This window comes from Physcomitrium patens, chromosome 25 (assembly GCF_059467195.1).
Source record: "Physcomitrium patens ecotype Gransden chromosome 25, ASM5946719v1, whole genome shotgun sequence".
NCBI classification, from domain to species: domain Eukaryota; kingdom Viridiplantae; phylum Streptophyta; class Bryopsida; order Funariales; family Funariaceae; genus Physcomitrium; species Physcomitrium patens.
The window spans coordinates 202,735-220,628 of NC_143434.1; the positions used below are offsets into that span (position 1 = coordinate 202,735).

Genomic DNA, 17,894 nt, shown 5'->3' on the forward strand with positions numbered 1-17,894 from the left:
GGAGATACAGCTTTTGAGCAACAAAGAACGGTCCTCTTGAAACCGGAGCAATTTCATCTCCGAGCAATGAAATCAACATTGACTGTTGATTCAACTTTTTTCAAGCAAATCCAGTCCAGTATGTCCTCAGACCCTTTGACAAATGTGGAAGTCAGTCAAAGACTTTGTACAATCATGTGATATTTGTTCAAGATCAAAAATTCCTCGTCATCGACCTTACGGACTTCTTCAGCCATTACCTATACCTAAACAACCATGGTCTTCTGCTTCTATGGATTTCATTACAGATCTTCCAAGCTCAAGATCTTATGATTCTATATTTGTGATAGTAGATCGTTTCACCAAGTTGGCACACTTTGTGCCATGTACAAAATCTATCACAAGTGAAGAAACAGCTAAGCTTTTCATTGATAATATCTATCGCTATCATGGATTACCTAAAGATATCATATCGGATAGGGGAACTCAATTTGTGTCAAGATTTTGGAGGACCCTTTTCAAGATTTTAAAAGTGGACTTAAAGCTATCTTCGGCTTTCCATCCTCAAACTGATGGACAAACAGAGCGCGTAAACCAAGTCTTGGAGCAATATTTAAGGTGTACTATCAACTACCAACAAGATGATTGGACAACCCTTCTGCCATTGGCAGAGTTTGCTTATAATAATACGGTACATTCTTCCACGCAACAAACACCTTTCTTTGCCAATTATGGCTATCATCCACGACTTGATACTTTTGATTTTTCAAAAGTTGATAATCCTGTAGTAGAAGATATGGCAAATCGGTTGTCAGAGTTACATGCAATAATGAAGACGCAATTGAAGGAAGCTCAAGAACGACAAAAAATAAACGCAGATCTATATCGTAAGGAGCAACTACAACTCAACGTGGGTGATAAGGTATGGCTACTTTGTCGCAATATCAAGACTACTCGACCTTGTGACAAGTTGGACTATCGTAGGCTTGGCCCCTTTTCTGTTTCTGAACAGATCAACCCAGTTGCATATCGGTTACATCTACCGGAGTCAATGAAGATCCATCCTGTATTCCACATGTCTCTTCTTGAACCATATAAGATAGTGGATATACAAGGAAGAAGACAAATGCCACCGCCCCCTATAGAAGTAGATAATAATGAAGAATTTGAGGTAGAAGAGATATTAGACTCGAGGCGGCGCCAAAATAAGCTGGAATATCTTGTTCATTGGCGCGGATATGATATTAGTGAACGCACATGGGAGCCATCCAGGAATCTAGCAAATGCATCAGCTAAAGTCAAAGTTTTTCATCAACGACATCGATCAAAATCAAGATGAAAATCTCTCTTATAAAAGAGACAAGATTGAGGCAAGATAACATTCAATTTCCTATCCTTGTTTGTAACTTCTTTGCATTTGTGATGCTAATTAGATGGAGAGCCAACAACCAGCGGATTCAACTCAAGAACCTTCGTTTGCTGACTTACCGGATGAGACATTGCGATTGTCACAACCTTCAAGACGATGCAACCAAGATGAAGACCCTCAAGAACGACATATTTTTCCTCGAATAGATAGTGAGATACAACGCGTTTGGTATCACGACCTTGGAAGAGATTCTCGTTGTTTGGTGATATTACTAGAGATAGGAACGACTGCTGATGGTTTTTCAAATGTATTATTTGAAGGAAGTTATGAAGGCCTCAAAAATGATCAAATAATAGGGTGGTCTTCTCGCCCTAGAATGGGACACTATCGATGGCTAAGAGGACCCATCAACTATCTTCGAAGAGAACAAAGATCAGAGTATGTAGCAAATACAATTCGCCGCATATTAGACTTTCTCAACATATAATCACCGCTCCTCGTGAAACTCGTCCCTAGAAGGGGGGGTAATGTCACGGATATATATATATAATTACCTACAAGAGTCGATAAAAGTAGATAAAAGTAGATAAAAGTATGGTAGTTGTGCAATATCTTCTAGAGAAGCTTCCTAGAAGCTTCATAGATACTACTTTGACCTTATAGGAGTCTATAGTTGACTTTTAGGTTAGAAACTTGATCAACAAGTTAGCCATGTGCCACACATGTTGGTAGCTTGAAGGACAAGCTAACTACGTAGTCCACTCATAGAAAACTTGCCTTGCAAGCAAAGACATGTGGCCTAGAAAGTCAACACATATTAGAGGTCTTATAGAATATCGCCACGTGGCTTCTAGTTAGATAGTATATATAGAAGCAAGAGTGAAGCTCTCTTCACTCTTGTCAACTCCTTTCTTGCTTCTAGTCTAGTTTCAAGGGTCTCTAGTTTTCTTGTCTTTTGGCAATAGCCATTCCAGTTTCTCTTTCAATATATATATTTGTTTATTTACCTCTCTTTGAGTGAAAGCTCACTTGTCTGAATTATTTTTCATTGAGTTCTTGTCCTTGACAGATTCTAGAGTTTAAGGTTTTGAGTTACAAGAGTGTTCTAGAGGTTTTTGATCTTATATATCTCTCAATGTATCACAGTTTTTTCTATTTTGAAATTTTGCCAAGCCTTAAATTGTTCCAAAGACCTCTATATTTAGTTTTATTTCTCAAAATTAAGTCTTTTATTATTCATAATTTAGGGTTTATAAATCCAAATTAGAGTTTGAAGATCCTAATTCGAAATCTAAGTTTTATATTTGTTATCATGTGAGAATTGTGAATAGAGTTGGAATGCGTACCAATTTTTGTTTAGCAAAAATAAATATACTATATACAAAAAGTAATTTATATATAATTTTTGGAAAAAAAAATGACATATCTATATATATTCTATTTAATATATTAAATGTTATATCTCGATGCCTTTATATATTTATTATATATTTTTTTAAAATTTGTTTTTTCATACATTATTCAAAGAGAACTTTTACGATTTTGAAAACCTCATATCTCCTAAACTATAAACTTGCTTAAGATTTCAAATATACCATTAGAATCAAAAGTATCATTAATAGGGGGATAGATCGAATCAAATCTTCAAAAAGATAAAGTACAAAAAAAGTCAATAGAACATTATATCAAGTCAAATACCTTATATCTCAAAATTAAAAAAACATGTATAGGATTTTAAGTCCACCACTCTATTTCTAGACCCTTCAAATAGGAAAGTATGTCAAATCAAAACTCAAAATTTCTTATTCATATGCAAAGTCAATTCAAAAGTCAAAATAGTTAAATACTTAATATCTCCAAATGTATGCACTTTTTAAAAACTTCAAGTACATATTTACAATGGACGACTCTCAAATGGACCCAACAAGCTTTTCAAAAATTTCAAAAACCTCTGTATGACAAAAGTCAAAATCCTAAAGTCCAAGTCAAAGTAGTTATATCTCTCAAACTATAAATATGTATAGGAAAAAAAATTACACCATTGAAATCCTAGATACCATAAATGGGAGGGTAGGTCAAGTTAAAATCTAAAAATATTGATACTCAAAAACTGGAGACACCCTTATAACCACTAAACCCTAAATCCTAAACCCTCTAAAATCTAAAGCCTAATTTCTAATTAGGATTTATAAATCTTAAATTATGAAAAATAAAATACATATTTTTGAGAAACAAAAATGTTTATAAAGGTCTTTGGAACAATTTAAGACTTTGCAAAATTTTAGAATGGAAAAAACTGTGATATATTGAAAGATATATAGGATCAAAAATATTTAGGACACTTTCGTAACCCTTAACCCTAAAGCCTAAATCCTATTAGTAAGGTGAGAAGGAATGTTTGAAGATATATCAAGAAACTATTTTTTAGGCATGAGATTGGAATTTAATTTTCATACAAAAAAAATAGTAGATGGATATAAACTTTGTAGCAATCTTGACCTTTTTGAATATTTTGGCATAGAAAGAGCTACAAGAAGTCATTTTGATATACAAGAAAGATCTTTATAAAGATTCTTTTAAATATATCATAGTCATTTAGCAACGTTGGCCAATGAGGTTTATGGAAGAAATTCATATGCACCTTCTACTTGAGTCAATAGTGCCTTAACATTTTCTAATCAAGCAATAGGATTGAGTGGCAAGCATATGGAGCAACAACTTGAAGAAGCAAGAGATTGGAGAAGTGCCTAAGCAAGTCAACAAGCATTGATACAAGCGAGGCAATTCCTCTACGATGGTTGGAAGTAAGATGATCCAAGTATTCATCCTCTCATCTTTGAATTTTTTCACAATGCACATTGGTTTGTTCATAGTAGGGTGGTAGATAGACGTGTAGATGGCTTGATGTTAAAAAAGACCAATAGTGGTGCATATTGAAAAAAAGATGGAGTGTATGAAGATCGTTGTAGAGGAGCTCGCCACTTTATTCAAGAATATGGTGCAAATTGGCGGAATCATGTTCAATCCATTGGGTAGGCTTAGAACACATATAATATAAAGTGAAATCATATGTACATATAATATAAATAAAAAGTAGTATAAAATTGATATTTTCTAAAAAAAAATATATATTTACCTATATAAATTTTCCAATATATTATTATAATATCAAAAAGTTTCTATATATTTATTTTATATTTTTATAATATTTTTTTTTCATATATTAATGAAAGGCAAATTTTGTTATTTTAAAAATCTCATATCTCCTAAAATATAAACTTGCTGAAAATTTTGAACATACCATTGGAATCAAAAGCATGACAAATAATGGGGGTAGGTCAAATCAAAAATTCAAAACGACAAAGTACACAAAAAATCAATAGAAAATTATAACAAGTCAAACGCCTTATATCTCAAAATTTAAAAATATGTATAGGATTTCAAGACCATCACTAGATTCTTAGACCCTTAAAATAGGGAGGTAGGTCAAATCAAAACTTCAAATTTCCTATTTATATATAAAATCAACTCAAAAGTCAAAATAGTCAAATACTTAATAAGTACAAATAAATACACTTTTAAAAAACTTCAAGCACATATTTAAAATTGGCGACCCTCAAACAAATCCAATGGACTTTTCAAAAGTTTCAAAAAGCCTTATATGACAAAAGTCAAAACTCTAAACTCCAAGTCAAAGTATCTAAATCTTTGAAACTGTAAACTTGTATAGGAATAGAATTATACCATTGAATTCTTAGACATCATAAATGGAAGGATAGGTCAAGTGAAATTCTAAAAGTAAGGATGCCCAAAAACCGGGGACATCCTTGTAACTCCTAAACCCTAAATCCTAAACCTTGGTTGCTTGTAAGCAACATCTTTTTCCTCTTCCTTCTGGACTGCTAGAAATGTCAGGGGCATAAGTGACCTTGAATCCAGATGCTTCTGGTAGGAGACTACTACTACCACTATTATACTACTATACTAGTACAATAGTATAAGCTCTCCTCCATGATTCAGTCTCAAGATGCCATTCCTCCTCCCATGCTTTCATTCTCTCATGAGTACCATATTTGTACTTTGAAGATGGTGCTCCACTAAAAAAATCCCCTGATTGATGGGAGAAAAGCTCACTCAAAGTAAAAGCCTATCATTCATTCATCTAACCACATTGAATGAATGTGTTCATCCATTCATGCATTCTTTTCTTTTATTTGTCCATGTTGCATGTGGGTTTTGTTATGGATGTCTCTTGGAAAGGCATGTTAGAGCACCTTTTTATTTTTATTTTTGTATAGACATTTGATTGGGAGGGTGGGGTTCTGAGCTACTGTTAGTTATGTAGGCACCAAAAGGTGGAGAGAACAGGATTAGGATTTTGTATCCTTGTTGAAAATAGGGATATGGAAATGGGGATAAGAAAGCCACTATTTCTTCATCCTTTTTAGCATTGCCATGGAGCTTCTTCCAGTGGTAATTAAATCCATGAAAGCACTTCATTATGATGTGCCACCAACTAATATCCATATGGGAATCCTCCCTTGGTGTGGATCTGTATAGACCTACAAAGCTGTGGTCTATCAGTTTCAATTTAATTATTGAACAGTTTTGTGGAAAAAGCCTCATTTGTGCCATTCATTACTGCCTGTGAATTGCAAGTTTGCCATTAATAATAGAGATGAACACAGCTATTGAGTTTTATGTATATAGTATTTCAACTTCTAATTCATTAACCACTGTGTAAGTGTCATACCACAGTTCAGAAGCTAGGAGGTGGAAAAAGGATTTCTAGAAAAAATAAAAGTAGCCATCCAGCTTCAGACTTAGGTTGACGATGTATGCTAATGTATCTGTTGACTGGATTGGTTTGGTTGTATTTTGTATTTCAATGAGAAAAGGAAATAAAGGTATAAGAAAAAATAGATTTCAGGCATTGAGCTTGAACATCTCAATCCTTCTCACTTTACCTTGTCTGGTCTTTTCTACCATTACTATCAATCAGTTAATACTCACTCCCATGGCTCAATAACTCTACAAAACATTTTGAAGACCTCACTTACTCATGCTCACAAATGTGTTGTATTGGCCTAGACTTTTAGCAACTGCATTCAAGGATTGGATGAAGTGGTAGGGGAAGTACAGGTTCTATTCAATAGAGCAATTTAAATCACTTTCATGATTTATTCTGAATAATATTAGAATAGAAAGTTGGGATTACACATATCTATTTTTATATAAATAAGTAACCTAAAAACATCTTGTAAGAATATAGCCATCTTGAGTTGAAGTAGTTTTTTCATTTGTTTTTTTGGAGAATCCATACTTGCACTGCTGCTTAATGATGATGTGTGGCCCTGTAATCTCTCTTGTACACATGGTCCTGTTTGCATGTTCAAAACTAAAGTTTTTGTGGCTCAGAGCTGAAACCAATTGGATTTTTTGAAAAAGTAAAAGCTGTGGGTTGCTTGCAGCACCTACCTAATTGCCGCTTCAATTAGGAAGCATACAATCCGCGAAAGGATCTCCCTGAGATCAACAGAGTGAGTGAGAGAGAAAACACATGTGTGCCAACAAGGCCCACATGTGTTGCAAAACCACTAAAGATGGAGAAAAAGCAAAAGCTTGTCCAAAGCCTCTAGTGTGCCTCTGCATTCAGTTAAGCATCTGGTACCACAGAGGTTCAGTGTAACCAAAATTTGTGGTACATCAACAGCTGATTATAATAAAAACATCCACAATAAAAAATGAATGTAAAGTAAAAAAAACAGAGAAAGTAAGTGAAGAGAAGAGAATAAATCTGTTTTCACTCAGTGAAGGTTTCAACAGACCCTTTGGGAATGAGAAATTTCATCAATCACTCACTCACTTTTTAGTAGCAGAGATGCTTAGAAATGAGGCCGCAGCAGCAAAGTCCCCCTCTAAGGCTACTCCCTAACCTCTTGACCCTGTTGACAATGTCTTGCATGCAAAGTACTAGCAACAGAGAATGAGCTGGGAATACAGTACTTAGCTGATTCCATCAAACGTTTTCTACACGGCACCTCCTAATTCTGAGCTTAGAATTCCCTTTGCAGTGGTAGAAGTACTACTACTACTACTATTCATGCTCTTGGTTTCCTTAATGTAGGTTTCAAGATTGTACTCACTCATTGCTGAGAATGCCAACTGCCAGAGGAAGAAGAGCACTCTCTGTGAGAGGGGAATACGTATATGTATCTATACATGTTAAAAAATATATATCAAGTCTTACTCTTGATGAGCTTTGGACCCACTTTGCTGATGGTTTCTGGTACCTGTGGGGGAAAAAGGGCAGGAAGGTAACTTTGAGATCTGAAGAAGAAGAAGCAGTAGAAGTAGAAAAATGCATTATGGAACAATAATGAATTCCCCTTTTGATGAGACTTTTTCTCTTTTTTTTTTTTAATTTTTAATTTTTTCTTTTCTTTATGGTTTTAGTGGTGCCAGTAGCCCCACTTGCCAGCAGTGACACCCCCCCCCCCCTCCTCTTTTGTCCTTTGACAAAGAAAAATACAAAAATGAAAAATTGAAGCCTTTTTGGATGGTCTCCTGACAAGATGAAATGTATGATGTCATTCCCTCTTTTCATAAGTTTGCACATTGACATATTGAATGGATGGATGGATTGGTGGGTTCAAGGATGAATGTAAAAAGATACAGCCTTTTGCCATGGATGATATCTGCCATGGAATTGAGTTATCCAGAGGGGAGGAAAAATGATGGGATTCATTCACAATTCCACATACAAAAAAAAAAAAAAAAAAAAAAAAAAAAAAACGTGGAAAAGTGAAGAAGGAATAAAGAGAGATAGAAAAAGGGATTGGATTTTCAATGTTGTGAATGATAGATCCTAAATGAGACAAAGCCTGGAAGACAATTGATGGAATTTGGGGTGGCTGGATTTCATGCTCCAGAGAGAGATGAGTATCATATTTGCACAATGTGGGCAAAAAGATGAAGAAAGGTTGTGTTTTGGAACTTGCAATTTAAGATTCTCATCAAAAACTATTGAATTCAACAACAGCCTATTTTTATTCCATTACTTTGTGTTTGTACATTTAAAATGTGAATAAGTCACAGAAAAAGAATATGATGTATGAATGTCAATTGAACAACATCATTCATGTGGGAAGAGAGATACCTTGGTATTATCTCAAGTGAACAACCTTGGTAATATCCAATGAACAAGTATTAATTTATTGATTTTCTTAGATTCTATTTCAAAGTTATAAAAACCAAAGCTATTCCATTACAATTCAATGCTCATAGGATACAAATGTATGGTAGATAATGGAGCAAAACATGGAAGTGCCTATTTCACACAAGGGGAAGAAAATGAGATGATTACTAAGTATGATATGATTCAAACAAGTATCTTATCCTCAAAGAATTTCCATATGTTGGTGTACATTTGGCAATAGAAGAAGAAGTCTAGAGGATGAGACATAGGAATGTACACTAATTTACACCATTTTTTTCAATCTCATATTGAATGTATAAAGAGAGAAAAATACTTTGAGAGATAAAGCCCTTAGACTACTATCTCCACTAATGATTGATGCACAATTAATCAATATTAGTCAACATTTGTGATGTGATATTTCTACAAACAAGGTTGGAAAGTCAAGTGGTCTCAGGCTTGTGCCCTTAATGGAATACATTCTTGTGGCAGAATTAGTTAAGTTTCTGTGGTCTGTAGGATTGGGGGAAAAAATTGAATGTGTCATCAAGGTTCAAGGTTGTTGTTTTCTTTACAACATATCAAATTCAAACCCTAAGTTAAAAAAGAAAGGAGTTGGTTTGATTATTGGATGTCGCTTGTAGGGCCAGCATTCAATGTGTCCCTTGATCTAGTTTGATTACAAAGGTGGTAGACAGCAGCAGCAACAAACTTGACTTAATGTGGCCAAATTTTTGCATTCATCAAGATCATTTCTTAACCTCTTATTAATTTTGCCCTAAATCTGCTTCAATCCTAGACAAATGGATATATATATATATATATATATATATATATATAAATCAAGGAGAGAAAATATAAATGACAAAGTAAATAAAATCTACCAATTGTGGATATTGAATAGACAAATCCTACACTGATATAGAGGAAATAGAAGTTGTTATTGCCATGACTCTCCACCATTATAGTATTTACTTTAAACCAGTTTGATTGGGGCATCTTGTGGTGCATTTCAAATTACAACTTATATTATGAGCCTTGTTGATAACACAAGTGCTCTGAAGGCCTGTGTTGCAAGCCTATTCTTCAACCCAATGGTGAAAGTTGCATTTATTCATCCAACTTGTCAGATAAGCATAGCATTAGTTATCTCTCCAAATTCTTTAATAAGAGTATCAACAACCATAACACACCTACTTTTTTCTTATATCCGAAACTCATCCATGAAAATTCAAACATATTTCTCAATGCCTTTTGTAAAGAGTGTGCTCAAACTATGTATTGAAAGTCTTTGTATAAGTGAGTAGTTAGAATTAGTGTGGGAAAGAGTGGTGTCTAGCTAAGTCTTACCCTATCTCAATTGGGTAAATGAATGATTGTAGTTCTTTAATAGAGGTTAAAATTAGAATAAAAGAGGATTGTAGTTCTTTAACAGAGGTTCATATATTTTTAGGTGCATGTATATTTTATTGTATTTGAATTCCTTATTATGCTCAAATAGTAGTGTCATATGACATAATTAGCTATCTGAGAATACACTGGATATCTAGCTGTAGAGAGTGTAGCTTAAACCTTTATATTAATCTTGTCTTAGCTTCCAAAATTCCTTTATTTTGCATAAAATTTAAAATATAACAAAATCCCTTCAAAACATATTTTTCCAGCAAAGGATTTTCTTTTTTCAAACTTTAGAAATTCATATTTCTTGATCTAGCTATTGAGTTTCTTTAAAAATTATAGAATATGTAGAATTTATCCTCAACTTTTATCACAAAAAAAACCAACTGTAAATTCACTTCTGAACTTTTGATATTTAAGAAATCCTAGAAAATACTTTAAACCCTAATTTACAAGCATCTAGGCACTATTTTCTTAATATCTCAAAAATCCAATATTCAAATGTTATAAAACTTATGTACACAATTTACTAACAAGAAATTACACATTTTCTAAAATTTTGAGTAAAAATCTTGTCAAACTGCTCAAGATATATCTCAAGTCACAACTACTAGTAAATCGAATCACTTACTACCCTTAGATTGCATGCGTTGACTTCAAAATCCAATAATTCCTTTACTTCAACTTGGAATCTAATAAAAAGTATATAAAAATTATAGCCACAAAAGTGTTCTCTAATTGCAATCGTCGATCTTCAATTTCTATCTATATGCGTGCGTTATGCCAAAAAGAATGACAGTAGCTTCCAAATCAATACTTTAATTTTGAGCGCTTGTATCTCCTTCATATAAACTCCAAACCATACAAAACTTGTACCAAAATCATAGCCAAAAACCTAAAATTACCGATCCTAGCCTTCAAAGCTCGAATGGCTTTGAAAAACTAACCCTAATCCCTAATATGGCCTCAGGCAGCCTCCTCAAAGCCTATTGGTCATGATTTTTGACTAATAAGAATGGAGATTTTCATCATTCATCTCCATTCATCTATAATGGTGCCCTAATTATTCCCTTTGCTACCAAAGCCCTTTTTCAATCCTTTTTCATATGAGATTTACATAATTTATGCTCTAAACATCAAATAAAAGAATCAAAATAAGTTTTCAAAGATCACCAATGTTTAATAAATGTGATTCTAAATATTTAGAAGTTACTATCAACCAAAACCAATCTTAAACACCACTATTAAAAGAAATTAATATTATACAAATTCTATAGTAATCTTTTTAAAAGACATCTTCTCAAGGTAATAATCAAATTATATTCTAAAACCAACTAAATCTACTAACATAGTTGTCACCGTGTTACTTAAATAAATTATATATTAAATACATAATTACATTATTTTCATATAGTAATCAAACCACAACACAACACCGGATCCATTGTATGAACTGTTACACAAGAATTATCGATTTAAATGAAAAGAAAAGCATGTTAAAGTAGTGCAAAGATTAAAGAAATTATTGATATCGCCTCCAATGTTGAAAAAGGTTGATTATAAGTGCAATAGACCAGTGATTCTTATTGTGGATACTAGTCCGATTGCCATTGGATGGGTTTTAGGTCAGGGTGATTCAAATGGACACAGATTTGCAGTGCAATTTGGAGCTAAAATTTTAAGTACTCGCCAACGTGCATATTCATAGGTGAAAAGGAAACCATGGAGAGTTGTTTCAGCTATGAAAGCTCAAAAAGATTATTTGATTGGAGCTATGGTGGTAATTGAAGTAGATTGTTGGCCTTTACTTGGAATGATTACCAATTGTACAACACCAGATATTGTAATGTTCAGATGGATTGTTTATATCAGATCATTAAATTCAAAATTTAGGCATGTTGCAAGGAAAGGCAATTTGATAGCAGATATGTTATCTCGACTAGTATATGAAAGAGAAGACGAGATGGTTGAAGATATTGATAATGTTAAAACAAAATTTTATTCAGTATCAAATCTTAATAACAAAGACAAGATGTTTTTTTTGAAGAGCTTTATGAAAGAAAATTAATAGAAATTAGTCTTTATTTGAATACCTTGACCAAATAAGAGAATTGGTCAGCAGAAAAATTTAATCAAATAAGAAAGAAGGCTTATGGATTTTTGCTTCAAGAAGGGTTTTTATGGAAGAGACCAAAGAAAGGAATTGGAATGCCAAGATGAGTAGTAGGTACTAAAGAAGATCAACAAAGACTACTTAAAGAATTTCATGAGAGTCTATGGGTAGGACATAGAGGAATTTGGGCTACTTTTGATAAAATAAAGGAAGGATATTGGTGGAAGAATATGTATCGAGATGTAACTTTGTTTGTAGAATCTTGTGTAACTTGTTAGATGTATTCAAATATATGACATCAAGATGGATTGCATCTGATATATCCTTTGGCTATTCATTTTAAATAGGTTGTGGATTTGATTATTATGCCACTGGGACTATGGCAAATGAGATATTTAGTTTTGGTTCATGAAGATTTGTCAAATCAAGTAAAAGGTAGATTACTAAGAACAAAGTACACAGAGGAAATTTGCAGGTTTTTACTTGTGGAATTTATTTGTCGCTATGGATGTATGGAAAAGATCACTACAGATTGAGGAGAATTGGATGCACATGAAGCTCATGATTTTTTTAAGAGATTTGGGATCAAATTATCATTGACTACTACTTATAATCTAGAGGAGAATGCAAAGAATGAATGTGGGCATCTACCAATTGTAAAAGCCTTAGTTAAAGCTTGCAATGGAAGAGTGAGAGAATAGCCTCGGCTTCTACCTTATGCATTATGGACTGATCGAACAACACATAGTTCGGTGATAAGATATATGCCAGTGGAACTTATGACAGGTAAAAAACCAATTATGCCAATTGAAGAAAATGTACCAACTTGGAGTATGCTACAATGGAAAGATGGGTTGACAAGAGAAGAATTGTTAGTTATTAGAATCTGGCAACTTGAACAAAGATCGAAAGATGCGGAACTAACATTGAAAAGGTTACAAAAAGTAAGGTTAAGAAATAAGATTCGACTTGATAAGCAACATCAATTGACCTAAAGCAATTGAAGAAGGTGATTGGGTACTTATTTATATAGCGGTTGGATAATCAACATAATACTTTGCAGAAGTTTTTGAAACATTGGTTTGGACTATATGTGGTAGTAACAGTTTATGATAATGTCACATATTCATTAAGGGAGTTAAATGGTATGAGGTTGAAAATACTTATTGCTAAGAAGCGAGTAAAGATTTTTACAAGATGAGATAGAGAAATCAATATGGGAGGTCATGCTAAAGATATTGATATTTTTGAAGAAGATAATTGTTTTGAAGAGGATGGTGAAAATAGAAATGAAGGATTTGATGAAAAAAATGAAAAGATGGCATGATGCTAATTATGACATATGGTTCATTTGGCGCATGCCGGAGGATGCGCAGGTTAAGAGGGGGTGGATGTTGTGATGTAAGACGACTATATAATGAAATTATAATCAAAGTTGAATTTCTAATTAATATCTAATTATCTTAATTTAATTATAATTTGAAGTATCTAAATATGGCTTTTATAAAAGCCTCTTAGGTTATTTTCTTATCTTAATAGTAAGTAGATTGAAGGTTAGTTGGTAATTTCTAGTTTTTAGCACAAGAGGGTTTCAGAAGATGGCAGTTTGAAGTTGATTAGGGTTTTTATGATATCTGATGATCTATTAGTCAGATTAAGGTGAAAATTGGCATGGTGTTGGAAGACTTAAAGATCAAGCTATACACCAATTTTGATATAAAGTTAGCGGTTGAAAAGGGAGAAATCATTGTTGGGATTTCTACTTCATTTTTCAAGTTGGCAATTGAGTGATATCAGTACAATTTTTGGAGGTTTTCTCACAATTTGTAAGTTGGATTGGAGTAAAAATTCTTGAGCATATAGTAGACTTACATTGACAATTGCATGCAAAATTCTACATCAAGTGGATAGTCGGATTGGATGTTACAGTTTGTTAAAGCTCACTAATTAGGATTGGGGCTTAGAAAAAAAATCTAAATTGCTTAAATATGAAAGTAACAAGGTAATTGGGATCTATGTATGGTTAAGACTACTAAAAAGAGTGTTTTAAGCACTTGTGAATCAAAATTTAGATTATATTCTTTTCATATGGACAAAAGCTATTAAGGTTTCTTGGCTACTTATAATACATAATCTCACCTTCCACACCTAAGTACTTGGTGTATTCTTGAGCAAAACAACATGTAATACAACACTGCTTGATCTCTATTGTAGTTGGATAAATTCATTTTTTGACATATTTTCATCTTTGACAATAGTACTCCTTATTTTTTTAGTTACATTATTTCTTTGGACAATATTGAATAGTATGCTTACCTTCTCCATAACATAAACATACTCCTTCTTGACAACAATGATTTTTTTCTTATTTAGTAAGAGATTTAAAATGTATTGCATCAATTTGCATGTCTTCTACTTCCAAATATTTAGATTGAGAAGTCAATGGTGTTGTCATTAAATTGTAATAAAGTTGAGGCTCACTTATTCGATTCTCAGATCAAAATTCAAAAAGCTGATTGTTAAATTTCACAGCAAAATCAATTGCTTGACATAATGTCAGAGGATTACGTAAATTGAGCATCAATTTCTTTACTTCATATTGTAATCTGTAGAGAAATTGGCTGATGAGTGTTGCATCATCCTACTTGATATGTGTCGCTAATTATTAAAATTGTAAAGCGTATAATGTCACTGATCAATTGCCTTGTTGCAAGATACAAATCTTATTAGTTGCAACACAGATTACATCATGTTTTTTATATATAGATTGAATTTTTGCTAAAAATTCTTCCAAATTATCTAATATTAGATCATATCGTTCAAGAAATGATGAAAACCATGATAAAGTAGAACTTGAAAGTAGTGTTCCAATAAACATGACTTGTGATCCTTAAGTTGAATAACTTTGAGGTTGTAGTTCAATCACTAGTCGTAATTAATTGATGAATCTTCAAATTTTAGATCTTATGCCATTAAACTTCTAAAGCAATCCAATTTTTAATTCCTTGAAACTAGAATGATGTTCTGTTGTAGGAGCAATAGTATGAATTAGTGTAGATATTGAAGCAACTCCAATCATCTCTATATCTTCATTGCTTGATAATCTTGTTGCTCCTTGTGGTGGTAGACTGAGTTCATATATTGCAAGCATTAACTCTCTCATTTGCTCTTGCATTTGAGCCATTGCACTCTTCATTTCAGCAAGTTTTGTCATATTAATACAATAAAAAGAAAAGTATCTATTTTTGTAAAATACAATACTCAAGAATCAAAGAAAAAAAAATTTAAAAATAATATCAATTTAAAAGAGGGTAATCCACAACTTCTAATACGCTTATACTTTATGAAGAGAAAGGGATAATCTACTCTTAATCAAAATAGGACAAAGCTATAATATTATATGTGCACTCTTATCAATCTGTCAAGAACACTAACTGTAAGAAGATATATAAGCTTAAGGAATCTCAGTCATAAAAAAAAAGTGATAAAATAGAAGAAAGTATATATATTCAATGAAGAATTAGAATGGCTATTTCCAAAGACTAGAAAACATGAGACTCTTGAAACTAGACTAAAGCTAGAAAGGAGTTGAGAAAAGTGAAGAAGACTTCACTCTTGTTTCTATATATACTATCTAACTAGAGGCTATGTGGCAATGTTCTATAAGACTTCCAATATGTCTTGACTTTGTAGAACACAGGTCTTCACTTACAAGGTAAGTTTTTCTACGTGTGGGCCACATAGTTAACTTCGCCTTCAAGCCAACAACATGTATGGCACATGGCCAACTTGTTGATCACATTTCTAATCCAAAAAGTCAATTATAGACACCTATAAAGTTACAGCAGCATCTATGAAGCTTTTAGGAAGCTTTTATAGAAGATATTATAGAATTAACTTACTTATACCTATTTTTATTTCTTCCTATTTATATAGATAATTATGGATTTACATATGTAGGTCTATAACAAATATTCAAAATTGACAACTCTGAAATACATACAATAATATTTCAAAATTCTAAAATATTCTTATATGCCAAAAGTCAAAACTCAAAAATCTAAATCAAAATTGCTAAATTATGCAAATTATAAACGTATAAAGCAAGTCAATCATGCCATTATTGTATTTTTTCATTTTAGGAATTTATAATGAAAAAATACATCAAGTCAAAATTTTAAAATATGGAGATCAAAAAATTGGTCATATCTATGTAATCTTAAACTTTTATCATTTGGTCGGATTATCTCAATTGATAAAACATGGATTTGAGAAGATGGATTTGAGAAGATAACATATAGTAGAAGAAGACTACACTTTGAACAGAATTAGCAATTGAATGACATTGTAAAAAATTATTTCATACAAGAAGATTACACTTTGAACAAAATTAGCAGTTGATTGCCATATTAAAAAGTTAGATTGCAAAAGATGAGTTTACCTTGAATGAAAGGGGTACCTTCCATGGAAAATGAGGTCAGAAGAAGCTGTTGAGGAGTTGTTGAAAGTGGTTCCCTGTTGACGTCCAAAGAAAAGTGAGATTTTCCGATTGTTTCATGTATTGAATGCTATAAATCTGGCGAATATGAGCTTTTATTTACCCTGTACTGTAAGAGGAGGGTACCCTTTAAGGAAACTGAGGGAGAAGGGGTTGTTGAAGGTTGGAGAAGGTTGTCGAAAGTTGTGCCCGCTGAGAGAAATGAGAGATCGATCCATTAGCTCATCTTTGCTTCAGGCTAAAAAGGATAAATCAGCGAGATGAGTAATCTCCTTCTGCAAGGTTCGTATGCTTGATCTTCTGAGGTATAAGTTTTTATGCGTGACCTGACCAACCGACCTCAATCTTCTTTCAACAGATATCCGCCTCCAGCATCCTTCGACTGCTTCGACTTCTTTCTATTCAAGAGGCTCTTCGTCAACCAATCTCGGCATTCCTCCGACCCCTCTTCCCCTTCCCTCCCGTTCCCATCGCAGGGTACCCTCCTCGACAACGGTTAGTACAACTCATCTTTCCGATGTACCCTTCTATCCTATGGGTTACCGATTGATCGATCTCACCCTTCTTTCAACAGGAAACCACATTCAGCAACCTCCAACAACCTCCGTTTATTCCTTCCGTCGAGAGTACCTTATTTTTCAAGGTGTGTTTTTGTTATGCGGTTTAGCGTTTGACACCATTTTCGATCGCTTTCTTCTTCCCTCAAGTGTACCCTCATCTCCCACGGTAAGTAACAGTCATTTTCCGATCTATTCTGGTATAAGAAACGGGCATAATTGATAATCGATCTCGCTTCTTTTTTCATTAGGAACCCAGCATTTTCGACGCTAGTCAAGCTTCCCCTTCGGCCTTCGCAGGGTAACTCACTCGGCCTTCTCCCATCATCAAGCCACCGCATCAACGACCATTTCAGCCATGACTGTGATTTTCTCTTTTCCGCAAGATAGTCCAAGTTGGTAACCTCATCTTTCTGCTCTAACTTGTATCCTCAACTGACTTAACCGACTGACCTCGCTCTTCTCCCAACAGCAAGCACTTCGACTGCCTCTTCAGCCACGAGTGCAGCCTCTTGCTTCCTCGCAACATACTCCTCGTCTTCCAGGTTAGTCTATCGACTCTTTTCGACCCGCCTCTGTACTCGAAAGTCGCCTAACTCTCTGATTTGGGTCCTCTCTTATCAGCAAGCCGCTTCCGCCACCTTCCTCTGCTCAAGGTTCCTCCTCCGCCTCATGGTTCGTAAGCTTATCATTTGATTTATTTTTTTCATTTTACCGTAACCAAAGTGACCTTAATTGACCAAACCCTAAACCTTACAGACTTCTTCTCTCTTCTTTCTTCT

At 33.6% G+C, this 17,894-nt stretch overlaps 1 protein-coding gene and 1 long non-coding RNA gene across 3 annotated transcripts; one reads left to right on the plus strand and one right to left on the minus strand.

Annotated features, from left to right (window-relative positions):
* Window positions 1-15,583: 15,583 nt before the first annotated feature.
* Window positions 15,584-16,817, minus strand: LOC149986248 (uncharacterized). Its single transcript, XR_016500837.1, has 3 exons — window positions 16,682-16,817; window positions 16,499-16,572; window positions 15,584-15,888 (listed from the first exon to the last, which is right to left on the minus strand). It is a non-coding gene; the product is annotated as an uncharacterized LOC149986248 (long non-coding RNA).
* Window positions 16,818-16,872: 55 nt separating this feature from the next.
* On the plus strand, window positions 16,873-17,687 carry LOC141044465 (uncharacterized). 2 transcript variants are annotated; one of them, XM_090247388.1, is made up of 3 exons: window positions 16,873-17,050; window positions 17,130-17,281; window positions 17,413-17,687. In XM_090247388.1, the coding sequence occupies exons 1-3, from the start codon at window positions 16,873-16,875 to the stop codon at window positions 17,500-17,502; spliced, it is 420 nt and encodes a 139-aa protein (XP_090103514.1). In that variant the 3' UTR covers window positions 17,503-17,687. The 2 variants fall into 2 exon arrangements, with proteins under 2 accessions (XP_090103514.1, XP_090103515.1); XM_090247389.1 differs by having other exon boundaries at window positions 17,585-17,687.
* Window positions 17,688-17,894: the final 207 nt, after the last annotated feature.